General features: G+C 33.7%; 1 protein-coding gene across 50 annotated transcripts in view; it reads right to left on the bottom strand.

Annotated features, from left to right (window-relative positions):
- GABPB1 (GA binding protein transcription factor subunit beta 1) overlaps positions 1-13527 on the bottom strand; it is a 63185-nt gene that overhangs the window by 17815 nt on the left and 31843 nt on the right. For 30 of the 50 annotated variants that reach the window (XR_014059115.1, XR_014059112.1, XR_014059119.1 and 27 more), the window contains 5 exons: positions 12185-12292; positions 7124-7291; positions 5216-5410; positions 3128-3275; positions 2662-2775 (listed from right to left, as the gene is read on the bottom strand). Coding sequence is in view for 40 of the 50 variants with exons in the window: in XM_081508338.1 (XP_081364464.1) it covers positions 2662-2775; positions 3128-3275; positions 5216-5410; positions 7124-7291; positions 12185-12292 (733 nt within the window). In the remaining 10 variants the exon portion in view is untranslated. Of the gene's footprint in view, positions 1-2661; positions 2776-3127; positions 3276-5215; positions 5411-7123; positions 7292-11050; positions 11148-12184; positions 12293-13527 lie in introns of all 50 variants that reach the window. The other 20 variants (XM_081508351.1, XM_081508328.1, XM_081508335.1 and 17 more) reach the window with 3 other exon arrangements.

Genomic DNA, 13527 nt, shown 5'->3' with positions numbered 1-13527 from the left:
AAAATACTAGTAAGGAAGTAATTCAGTAACAGACTCTAATCAAACACTGGCAATCTGAAGTTATATTTGCTTGTAACATCAAGAAGACAGAGGTATCATTGGGTTTCACAGTGAAAGCATTATACTAGACTAATTTCCTTTATGATGTTCCCATTCAACTAACATTAAGATTTGTTTTATACATCAAAGATGCTTCTAACATAATCATGAAAGATGTTTTAAAGCCATAGTTAAAATGAAACAGCATGGTTTCCTAGGCTATCATAAGCACCAATTTTCTATATATAGGACCATATATGCCAGCTAGCTCCATTTCAAATGCAGTTCACTTGCTGCTACAGTCTGGTTATATAGTATCAGAAGACATGTTTGCTGTACTACTTAGCACCAGTAAAAGGAAAGAATCTGAGCAGTACCAATTAGTGTACTGAGGGTTCTTATATTTTGTTCTTCAGACATTTAAAACAGGCAAAAAGGAAGACATTTATTTCAACAGACTGTTTCAACAGATATACCTCAGAAGTAAAAGTAGTGATAATTACAAATATTTATTCTTATCACAAACCAAATTATAACCTGAAGAAACTGCATAGAGGAAACAGTGTATTTAGTAGTCACAGACATACAACTTGGGAATAAGTCAGACCTTGAGCACGAACTTCCTTTCATCACTAAATAGCCATGCTACTTTGTGCAAAACTATTTAACCTTCACAAAACCTCAATTTCATCATACATAAATGGAAGTATTAATTAATTTCCCAGATCCTGAGATGTCCTTGAAAAACATACAACATTTCTAAATTAGGATGAGTCTGACAACTGATATCAACAGAAACTAGATAGCCAAGAGGCAGAGAAATAACTTGACTGAGCATGTGCAAACCAACCTGTGAGAAGGTATTTCTTTATGTGATTACACACCTCAGCTGAGTTGTTTACACTGGTGTTAATGTACTCACCTGAACTTAAACTTAATTCAAACTCTTAAAATATCTTCAGAAAGATCCCACCATGATGTAGCAGTGAAATGAAAAATTATTGTGTTCACAGAAGATTGTAAGTCATATGCAATAAAAGTCAACTATTATTACCAATTCTCTCAGACTAGACCACACATAACATTTTCAAAGGTTGAAGAAAAGTTGGTATGACCAATTCATGGAGTCAAATGTCTAAATGCCAAAACTTCCAGCTGACTTTGAAGAAAGGATTCATTTACAGCGATATGTACTTTAATAAAGGCAAAAAAATTTACAAGTTTAATCAAATAGAAACCCACCAGTGAAATTAACTTTTTTTGATATGTTTTTGCAATTACAAAGGTTCTGAAGAGATCCTTTGTCATAGGTCAACAGGATGATGCACATAGCTACTAAGGGGCAAAAGGGATTCAGAAAAATCTTCAGCTTCCCAAATACAAAGGTTTAGATTCAAACACTGATTATAATGCTAAAGAAGCTGGAGAATGAAAAAATGTTTACTATCACTAGTTGGGGGTAGAGGTGTGGGGAGGAGAAGGGAAGGGAGGGAGGTAGGGAGGGAGAGAGAGAGAGAGAAAGGAAAGAGGTACTCTCTTCCCTAAAAAATACATCCTCCAATCATCACTTTAAAGACACAAATCCAGTAATATCTACCTCCAATCTTTTTGAAGATTAAATGAGATCATAAGTAAAATGTTTGCCACAGTGCAAAGCACACACCAAACTAAACTGAACTGAACTGAAAGCACACACAGTAAACATGCAGTGAACTGTTGTTGTTATTATTATTAGTCACATTTTTAAAAAACATTAATTTAAATAATGAATAACAACAAATTATTCTTTACTTTCATAAGCACTGTCCAAATATACTGGCTTAAACTACAGTAATAAAAATAATTTTGTGGAGTTTTTAAAATTCTCTAATTAAAAAAAAAAATTTCACTTACATAATTACAGCAAGAACTTGTTTGGTTAAGTACTGGGTTGGCCAAAAAGTTCTTTTGGGTTTTTCCATAATAGCTTATGGAAAACCAAATGAACTTTTTGGCCAACCGAATTTAATAAGGTAAACCTTATAATATAATATAATACAATATAATATAATATAATATAATATAATATAAGGTAAACCTTATCTAAACTGGCTATTAATATTGTCTGTAATCATTTAACCTCAGGTTACCCAATAACGGTGATTGTTGCTATGCTATTTCCTAGTTTTGTCAGTCATTAAGATTTTATGTCATTCTAATAGAACTGCCCAAAATTAAAAGTTATGAGAAAGACAGCAAGTTCATATATATTTATCTACTTTTTACACAAAGTCACAGACTAGTAAAACAAAGCTACATTGGGTAAGTAGATATGTTTCTGGTGAATCATACAAGTTTGCTTCTAATTTTAATTAATTCTAACTGATTACCAAAATTTTATATCCTTTTGAAACCCAGATTTTCAGCTTCCCATGAAAAAAACAGAACCTGGCAACACTGACTGAGCATCTTAGTAAAATTAGCTAGAACTGAATAGGATGTGCACCCTCACCCTGCTCAACTCTTCTTAGATAGCCATAACCTCAACCCTGTCCCCTTTCGCCTTTTAAATTTTCTTCCTGGCCTTTGTCAATATTTGAATCTCCAACTTTTGATGTACACATTTTGACTTATTTTTCTAACCTGGAGTTTCGGAAGAATTGGACAATGGAGCAGATGCTTCGGCTAAGGCAGCTAATGTAGCTAATACTGATGTAGAGGAGTTTCCAAACTGAACAGCAGATACACCCGTTTCATCTACAAGAAAGGAGAAAACAGGTTTGAATCTTTAAGGAATTTAATCTAGTGCATTTCTCTGACAAACTACTTTACTTTATTCGACTGTTAAGTGAAGCTTAGATAATATTAGTTTTGTGAAAACAAGCTTGGGTAGCATTAGCTTTTGAAAGGTCATATTGTAGTATGTTTTGCAATATCACCTTTCTTTAGATTACTTTTCTCATAAAAGTTTGATTTTTGCCATTTATAAGAAAGAAAACCAAGGTGGCTAATATAATCTTACCCTTATTCTCCAACAGTCCTTTCTTAAAAGGATGTATACCTACTAAAGCATAAAATCCCAACAGCTATCCTATATGCATCTCAATACCTGTTGCCTTGGATGAATTTTCTGAAGATACCAGACCTGTTAGGTTCACCACCCCTCCAGGTCCAATGATAAACTGCGGTGTTGCAGCATGTATCGTCACAGTGTCGGGACTCTCTGGGTTTGTGTTGATTTGGTTCTGCATAGCAATCTAGGCGACAAATTACCAGACCTGTTTTTCAGAATTACAACCAGAACATACAGCACAGACTTTTAATATCATACAAACACAAATATAAAGGAACATTCTGTAATCTAAGAAGAATTATATAATATAAATGGAAAACTTTGTTTATGGTCTACTGAAAGTACAGAAGTAAATCATAGGTATGGATTTATATCCTGTTTCCTGATTAGGTAAAGCAGCAAAATCCCATGTGAGGAGAAATTAGTATCTGAAAGACTTTTACAGAACACAGTTGAGAGAATTCCCTGGTGGGCCAGTGCTTAGGACTCTGTGCTTTCAATGGTAAGGGTGTAGGGTTCAACTCTTGGCTAGGGAACTAAGACCTTGCAAGCTGTGTGGAGGGGAAAGAAAAAAAAAAAAATATATATATATATATATATATATACACACACATATATTTTACAATTGAAAGATATTTTGCTGCCCTGTAGTTACAGAAAACAAATTACTTAAATCAAAATTATGTTCTCTACCATGTTTGGCAATATATAACACTACCTATATAAAGCACATCCTTCCCAACTGTTCTCCATCCTCAATTCTAGGCCCCAAACTGCAGTTAGAAGAAAAAAAATTGAAAGAAGCACAGCATGTGTTTATATCCCTGAATATACAACACATTTTAAGTAACTAGCTTAAGTTCAATAGACTCATATGGTCTTATAGAAGAGTTCTACTGGGAAGAAGAACAAGAAGCAGTAAGTAAAGAAGATAATTTACATCAATGTTGTCTAGCTAAAGAAAAGAAAAGTAATGCTGGTTATTAGGAAAACTTGTCCAAAAGCCATAAATAAGTGTGTTTATAAACAAACTTTTTTGAGGATGGTGAAAAAATAAACCAATCAGAATGATGAAGACTACTATTACTCACCAAGGGGACATTATTATGGTTACTTAAAAAAAACTTCAGTGGGAGGACAACAGAGTTGAAAAATGATATAGTATCCAAACATGCAACAAAATAATTAATAGAATAAAATGTCTAGAAAGGAATTCAGAACCTTAAAAATACCGAAAGTCATCACTTTATCTAATCTTCTAATGTTACATGCAAAGACTATGGTCTTATAATTAAGAAAATAAACAGTAATGAACAGAAAGGAAGTGAAAGAGGAATAGGTCTGTCCAAAATAATGTCCAAAATGAAAAACTATAAGCTAAATAATACCCTGAGGAAACCAGGGTCGAAAAAGACATGCTTCTCATTGTTCACGGCAGCACTATTTTCAATAGCTAGAACACGGAAGCAAGCTAGATGCCCAGCGACAGATGAATGGATAAAGAAGTTGTGGTACATATACACAATAGAATAACACTCAGCCATAAAAAGGAACACATTTGAGTCAGTTCTGATGAGGTGGATGAACCTAGAACCTATTATACAGAGTGCAGTGAGTCAGAAAGAGAAAGATAAATATTGTATTCTAACACACATATATGGCATCTAGAAAAATGGTTCTGAAGAATTTATTTACAGGGCAGCAATGGAGACACAGACATAGAAAATAAACTTATGGACATGGAGAGAGGGGAGGAGAGGGTGAGATGTATGGAAAGAGTAACATGGAAACTTAAATTACCATATATAAAATAGATAGCCAACGGGAATTTGCTGTATGGCTCAGGAAACTCACACAGGGGCTCTGTATCAACCTAGAGGGGTGGGATGGGGAGAGAGATGGGAGGGAGGTTCAAAAGGGAGGGGATACATGTATACCTATGGCTGATTCACGTTGAGGTTTGACAGAAAACAACAAAATTCTGTAAAGCAATTATCCTTCAATAAAAAAATAAATTAAAAAAAAACCTATAAGCTAAATAGTTAAATCATCCATATGACAGAGATCTTTACATTTTCTTTTTTATTTTCTATTTTATTTTCTTAACTTAAAGCCAAAAATTACCTGTAGTATCTCTGCTAAATCTTCATTTCCATTGTCTATTGAAATATCAAATGCAGTTTTACAAAATTTACTTTGTGTGTGTACATCAGCACCATACTTGATTAAAAGTTCCACCACCTCTTGATGATTGTGTTCCGTGGCCCAATGTAAAGCTGTCATCTTCAACATGTCCTTTGCATTAACATCAGCACCATGCTATAAAAATATTTCAAAATAAGAAATTTCTAAAATATGAAATATAAAAAAGTCCTGATATGAAAATACTAACCACTGTGGTTTAAACCAAGAATTTGCTACTAACATGATCAACTCTTCTGTGTGCCGAATAATCTACCTGTTCCCAGAATCACCATACATCTGTTACTTAGTCAGTTCCCTATCCTGTTGGCTTTCCCAACTGCCTTCTTTCTCATTTCTCAGGAGTAGAGCAATTATTTTTTCAGTCACCCAGTCATGAGCATGAAGGGCTAAAATGGCATAAGGAGTGAAGGAAAACTATATGGCTTCCTCCAAAACCCTCCAGCCCCTTATTTACACAAATATCCTTTGCTTTCAAAACCAGTGCAATATAATGAATTAATAGGGATGTTTCTGCTGCTGCTGCTGCTGCTAAGTCGCTTCAGTCGTGTCCGACTCTGTGCAACCCCACAGACGGCAGCCCACCAGGCTCCTCTGTCTGTGGGATTCTCCAGGGATCTTTTTAGAGGTACACTATTCATAATGGTAGTCACTAGACATATGTAGTCTGAATACAGATGCTGTGTATATAAATACATTGGAATTCAAAGACATCACACCAAAAAAAGGATGTAAAACATCTCAGTAATAATTTTACACTGATTCATATTGAAATAATTTTTTATATATACTGAGTTAAATAAAATATAATATGAAAAACTTTTTTTTACTTTTTAAATGTAGCTAATAGAAAATCTAGAGTTACATGTGATTCATATTTGTGGGTTACACTGTATGTTTTTTAGATAAGTTGATCTAGAGGCTAGAATAAAAAGGATTAAGAATATCTACATATAACATTCTCTGTTTCATAATTTTCTCTTTGGCATTTAGATGATTAAAGAAAAACCCTGTCCATACTATTTGTTTGTTTGTTTGTTAATTATCCAAACTAACAATCCCTTCAATGTACATTTAAAATGTGTTGAGTAAGACAAAGTTATGGGTCGCTGACCATAGCCAAGACCAAGATATAAGAAATCAACTGTCTGACTTAACTAAAAACATACATAGAAGTCTTCCCCCCTCCACAAAATAAAACTTTAAGATAATTTCCATTTAAATGAATGCTTACACACAAAAAGTAAGATAACAGGGGTAGAAAAGGCAGACATTCAATAAAACTGAGACAGGTTGGGACCTGAGACCCTTTGCTGCAGTGCCTACACCTGGACAAATATCTCCTCCAGCAACAGAATACAAAGAAACTATAGGGACTAAAAATAACTGCCTGTGCTATTGGGGTAAATTATGAACATTAAATACAAAGAAACCAAAATCGCAACTGCCACTTCTGAGGTGTTCAGGAGCAAAAGCTGGGTACTATACACAGCTCCATCAAGGGGGAGGGCAGAACACTCAAGCAACCCCTCCTACCTAATGGCTGGACTGGCCCCTACCCTCACTCTATTTAAGGGACTAGCTTCTCCTTCCTCAGAGAATGAGCAAGAGAACCTGTTACCTATTTTTACTCCCTCATGCTGAAGCACAAGTCCCTAAAAAGCCCTGCCTGAATTTCTTGTCTGGTCTCTTACTAATTTCTATTAAGGAGTCCAAGGACCCTGGCCCGTAACAAAACTAGTTCCCTTCTCCCTCTTACAAAACCACCATGGTTTTATACACCTTTGTGGGCTGACTTTCAAAAGCAAAGTACAAAAAGAGAACACATACCTTAAGCAAAACTTCCACTATGCTGGCGTGGCCCTCAGAGGCGGCCATATGCAATGGTGTTCGGTCCACTTTGGTTCTGGCATCTCTACTTACACCAGCTCGGAGTAGTACTTCTGTGGTGGAATAATGTCCATACTGTGCTGCCAGATGAAGTGGAGAAGTTCCCAGCTACACCACAAGAAAAAAAAAAAAATTCACATGTATAGTCATTTTTAAATATACTTCTATTTCTACCTTCTATTTTATATATTGTGTCCACAGAGCAAACAGATTATCTTTTTATCAAATGTTAACAATAGTAACTCAAAACTGAAAAGGAGTAATTTTTGCTGTTCACAGTCTCTTCAAAGGAACCTTCAAGAAGTCCCATTCGTTTCTCAGTGAGGAAGAAAAGTCAATATTTCATTTAATACAAACATGCTTTATTTTTTTATCAGATAAATAGTCTAAACAAAATTAATTTCATCAGCAATTAGAGTTTGAGAAATTTTTGAGTACTAAGATGTTTTCCCTATACTATTCACACAAAACTTCTTTTCATCTACGAAACTCATATCAAATAAATTTACAGTGTGTATTTTTACATTAAACTGTTTCATAGGAATTAAAGCACCTCAGTAATCTTTTTAAAGGAGTTCATACAGTCATTTTTCAAGGGAAAAATCTGATTTGAGGTGCATTGCCAAAGGTGAATTAAGACAGATCCAAAATTCACAGCAGAAATTAACACAACATTGTAAATCAACTATATGTGCCAATAAATTTTTTTTAAAAAAGAACCAAAACAGAGCCCAGTTCTCCTGAAATTAATTCCATGTGGCCCAGTCACTACATAAACACATTCATAATATACAGGGGAAATACATACTAATATGAGAAGAAGAGCTTTATCAGAGGTATAATTTTTAATAGGTGAAAATTAGAATTATATCCCAAGCATTTAAAAGTACAGAAAGTCCCTACAACTCTACGATTATCAAGGCATTCATTTTAAAGAACCAAGATAGTTCACTAGAACACATGATAAGACCACTACAGTAATAATAGCAACTAAGGCTTTTGTTTCCACAGCAAGCACTATTCTAAGGCCTTTACACTTATTATCTCATTCAATCTCCTTATAACATAGGTACTATTACTATCCTCATTTGGCAGTAAAAGAAACTAAGTACAAAGAGGTTATTAATATGCCTGAAGTCACACAGCAAGAGTCATAATACAAAGCTAGGCATGTGCTCTTAATACATGGTAAAAATGGAAATCACTTACCCTTGGAATACTTATTTTATTACTATTAAAAGCCTTGTATTTTTAAGGGATGGTCATTCCAGCAGATCAAAGAAGATTCTTAAACAGTCCTTTCTTTCTTCATATTCTGTCTCTTAAACTGGTCCTTTCTATACTCTTAAATTCTAATATTTAATAAGTATCTCAGCAGCCCATTTAGCAGCCATGATCTCTACTTAGTATGATATAAGGTTTATTTTATTTTTTCTTTTTGAGACCTTACCTTTTTGGTTGATGATACAAAAAATACATATGTATATTCATACATTTATGTAATTTGAAGGGAAAAAATAAGGTAAACACCATCACAGTCTAGAAATAAAACATTACCAAAAATTTAAAATCTTCCTACATACATGCCACTCCCTAAAAAACCCTTTCCTCAATCCCTGAAGTTGGAATAAACATTGTTTTACTTTGCTTTTTTTAAAAATTACTATATATCTCTAAGTAATATACTTTCACACTTCATGTATTTCCAAGACTTGCCTTCTTTTGCTTAACATCATAAGATTCACCCATGTTGACGAATTTAAGTGTGGTTCACTAATTTTCTCTGCTTTGTAACTTTCTACCAAGTGACTAAGCCACAATTAATTTAACCAATCTATTGCTGAACATTAAAATTTCCAGGTTTTTGTTATTATGAATAATGCTGCTTCTAAAAATAGTCTTATACATGTCTCAAGTAAACGAACAAGAGTTTCCTTTGGGAATATTCTTTGAAGTTCAATAGCTATTCCTTAGGGCAGGTACATATTCAGATTTACAAGGTACTGCCAAATTGTCCTCCAAAATGTTTGTATCAATATATGAATCTCCTCACCAGTAGCTGGTACTGCCAGACTTCTTCATTTTGTTTTTGCTAATCTGGTGAATATGCAATAGTATTTCATGATTTTACTTTGCATTTGCCCAATATTAATGTAACTGAGCATCTTTTCATGTTTATTGGTCATTTAAACTTTTGCTTTAGTAAAGTACCATATCAAGCCATTTGCCCTATCTTCTTTATCATTACTGTCATGGGAATTTCTATGTATTATTGACGTTAATTTTTCTTAAGATTTTTTTTGTTTTTTCAAGGTTTATTTTTTTTAATTGAAGTATAATTGATTTACAGTATTATATTAGTCTCAGGTATATAGCATAGTGATTCAGTATTTCTATAGATTATACTTCATTAAAAGTTATAAAATAATGGCTACAATTCCCTGTGCTATACAATATATCTTTGTTGCCTATCTATTTTATACATAGTAGTTTGTATCTCTTAATCCTGTATCCTATTTTGTCCCTCCTGGCTTCTCTCTCCCTACTGGTAACCACTAGTTTGTTTTCTGTATCTGTGAATCCAGTTTCTGTTTTGCTATATGCATTTTTTTAGTTTTAGATTCCACAAGCAAGTGGGATCATACAGTATTTGTCTTTCTCTGACTTACATTGCTACAAATGGCAGAATTTCATTCTCTTTTATAGCTGAGTAATACTCCACATCTTCTTTATCCATTTGTGTGTTGGCAGACACTCAGATTTCTTTTATATCTTGGCTATTATAAATAGCACTACTATGAACATTGGGGTGCATGCAGCTCTTCAAATTAAGAGTTTTCATTTTTTCCAGATAAGATACCCAGGAGTGGAACTGCTAGATCACATGACAGTCCTATTTTTAATTCTTTGTAGAACCTCCACACCATTTTCCATAGTGACTGCACCAGTTTACATCCCCATCAACAGTTCACAAGAATTTTCTTTTCTCCACATTCTTGCCAACATTTGTTATGTGTAGATTTTTTTGATGATAGCCATTCCAACAGGTGTGATTTGATACCTCATTGGTGTTTCGAAGGATTTTTTTTGTCTTGATGTACTACAGGATCACTATGATGTGTCTAGATGTGTACTGATTGTTTTTATTGATCCTGCTGGAGATTTGCTGGGTTACTTGAATCTGTGAGCTACCATCTTTCACCAGTCTTAGAAAATCTAAACCATTATCTTTTAAAAATAATTTCATCCCTATTCTTACTCTTCTTATAGATTTATGATCAGATATATGTTAGACTTTCTCACACACTAGCCTTCATGACTCCTGACATCTTTCATATTTTCTATTTTTCTCTGTGCTGCACTGTGGATGATTTTTTTTTCTACCTTTCAATTAACTAATTTTCTCTTCAGCTGCTCCTCATCTGTTATTAAAATCTTATCTACAGCCCTTATAAGTCCGCTTAATGCTATCTGTTGTTCCAATGGGTTGTTATCCAAGTTGCTTCGTGTCCCTGTGTCTTCAATTATTTTTGACCATTCATTTTCCGTGGAATTTCATTTGTGGATACAAAGCCTGGGATGAAGTAGGTCCCTCCAGAAAGGATATTCATTTGCTCATGTCAGACACCTGGGGAAACCTCTAGTCCAAAGACTACTTTAAATTCATTTTTTACTTCACGGTTTTGCAGAATACGTAAGTATTTATGAGTTAAGGCCACAAACATTTGACTCCAAATTCACATCAACAAAAATGTTCCTCTCTCCATTTGGTACTTAGATCAGGCTGGTTCATTTGTCTTGCAGTATCCAACAACAAGGGCAAGGGCAGGCAGGAGGAAGGAGGGGGTATTTCTGGTTTACCCTTACCATGAAGGTACATCTCTCTGGGATTCCAGTGTTATGGGAAAAGGATCTCTATAAGACTTCTCTTTGTGAGCAGTCTCAGGTCTTCATCTAAAGTCACCTATGCCAGGGAGGTGGGAAAACCAACAGGCAAATAAATGTACTGAGTCAGCAAATGTTCTGAGTGCGAAATTTCTCTGGCTCTGGCCTTCGCTTGGTTTTTCAGGTTGATAATTCCTGTTTAACTCATTGGTGGACTAACAATATATATTTTTTTTAATATTCAGTCAAAAAATCTTTATCTTTTAAAGACAGGTGCTGAAATCTATGGATGAAACAAAATGGTTCCCGAAGTTTACTTTAAAATAATACTATATAAAGAAAGTAAGTAGGACTACAGAGAAAACAAGACTCACTTGATTTGATAATTTTTGAAGGGTATGCAGGGGTTAATGTGTTTGAAATTTTCCATAATAAAAAAATTTGTTCTGAATAAAAAATAAAAAAATAACATGGAACAAGTAAGCTAAAAATAACAAAATCAAAACTCTGGAATTTTTAGTCATTACCAGTGGGAGAATTAATCCAGATTCTTAACCCTCCATACTACCAAGAACATCCTGTTTGATTTACCTGCAGAAATGAATAGTTATGGTTTTTATCTTCTTCACAATTGCCTTCTATAATTACTAAGAACTCCTTCCCATTCCTTTCTTCCTTCTGGGTCATGTTTGTAATAGTTTTACAAGTATCAGTTGAAATGCAAACATTTTTACTTTTTAGAATCAATTGTAACATTAACACCAAATTTGTTTTTTCTGAATTATAAATTCTACCTGTGCTATTTATAAGGCCTTTAAATTAAATTTCAAGCAGCTATATTTTACATTCATCCTACATTACTCAACTCCATAATTTAAGGAAAAAATCCATGGTTGGACAGAATATTTGGATAAGGTTGTCCAATATTTTTTTAAAAAAACTATATGAACCATTCTCTTTAAAAAGCTAGCTGTAATTCTAAAACTGCAAACAAATTTGCAAAGAAAAAAATTACTTTTCACCATTTACAAACACAATACTGACTAAACTTTTAACTGGAAAAACAAAAAGTGAGAACAAGAAAAAAAAAACCACAACATTAAAATCATTCTTTACCCAGTCTGTAGTAAAAGGAGCTCCATTAGCCATCAAAATACGAACTTCATCATCTTGACCTGCTCGTGCCGCTTCTAAAAGCTTCTTTCCCAAATCTACCAGGGACATCTAAATAAAACACAGATGAATTTAACATCTCCATTTATATATTATGACATGACTTCTTTCCCCTTTTATCTTTATTAGTAAGTCATTTCTCAATTATCTCTTTAAAAGGTTGTGATACAGTTAATCTGAAACTACAGATCACACAAAAGCAATTTTTATTTGAACTTTGGAAGCAGATTTTTCTTTCTTATTAAATTTTTACCTAGGGTAATAAAATTAGCCTGAATTCTCTGAAATAGCTGGTAAAAAAAAAAAAAATAGAAGAGGTAAGAGGTAGAGAAAGCTTGTCTAGAATTTAAAACTAGCAGCAAACTGTTTTCACTGGAGGAGTTGCAACAATAAAATTGTCTCACAAATACAAACAGAAATAAAGTAAATACATTACTCTCTTTAACTGGTAAAAATTTAAAATAAATCTACCATAACATTCTTTTGTAATAGTAAATGTGCTCATAATTTGAAAATAAGTATTTTCAATCCTTGTACAGGCATTTGCATATATGTTCTTTCAGAAAAGGCACAATTTACATTTAATGAAAATAAGGAAAAAAGAGTCTAACAGCATTATCAATAGAGTATGTGTCTCACTAAGCATCTATAAAGTAAGTATGTCCTGTACCTGAAATCCTGAATACAAGATATACAAGGTATCTGAAAAAAACTAATGTCACAGTCTACGGAGTAGGTGTGTGTGTGTATTGTCTTGAATAAGAAATACTGAAATATGCGTTGGGGAAAGAGCATAACAGGAATACGTAGGGAAAGAAAGATTTTAAAGTATCAGAAATGCTCAAATCCAAGGGAGAAGAAAGTTCCAAAATCCAGAAAGACTATTCAATGATGTTATATGTATCCACAGGAAAGGCAACAGGTAGAATTTGAAGGTTGTGTGGAAGGGAAGATAGACAACACCTTAAATTTACACAAAAAACATGCCTGGCGTATGAATTTGTCTCAAAAATTTGTCCTCTTGGAGTTGAGGGGTAATAAATTATAAGAGAAGAGTGTCAGGTTGATTAGTGTATCCTAGTCTGCTATGAACAAGTATTACCTAGGAAGAGGGGAAAGGTGTATGTGTGTGAGAAGGATGTCGACAGAGCTCAGAGAGGTTATCTATACAGAAAGAACAGAATGCATCACATAGAGGTGTTAAGAAATCTAAAAGGGCTGATTAAAAAATGTCCCCAAAAGAACATGTTTGTGCCTAAATTATTCTATTTTGTAGTAGATTTCAT

Source organism: Giraffa tippelskirchi, chromosome 7 (genome assembly GCF_054371585.1).
Source record: "Giraffa tippelskirchi isolate mGirTip1 chromosome 7, T2T-mGirTip1v1.2.pri, whole genome shotgun sequence".
In the NCBI taxonomy this organism is placed as follows: Eukaryota; Metazoa; Chordata; class Mammalia; order Artiodactyla; family Giraffidae; genus Giraffa; species Giraffa tippelskirchi.
Note: the sequence above shows the minus strand (reverse complement) of the source record. Positions and strands in the feature narration are given on the sequence as shown.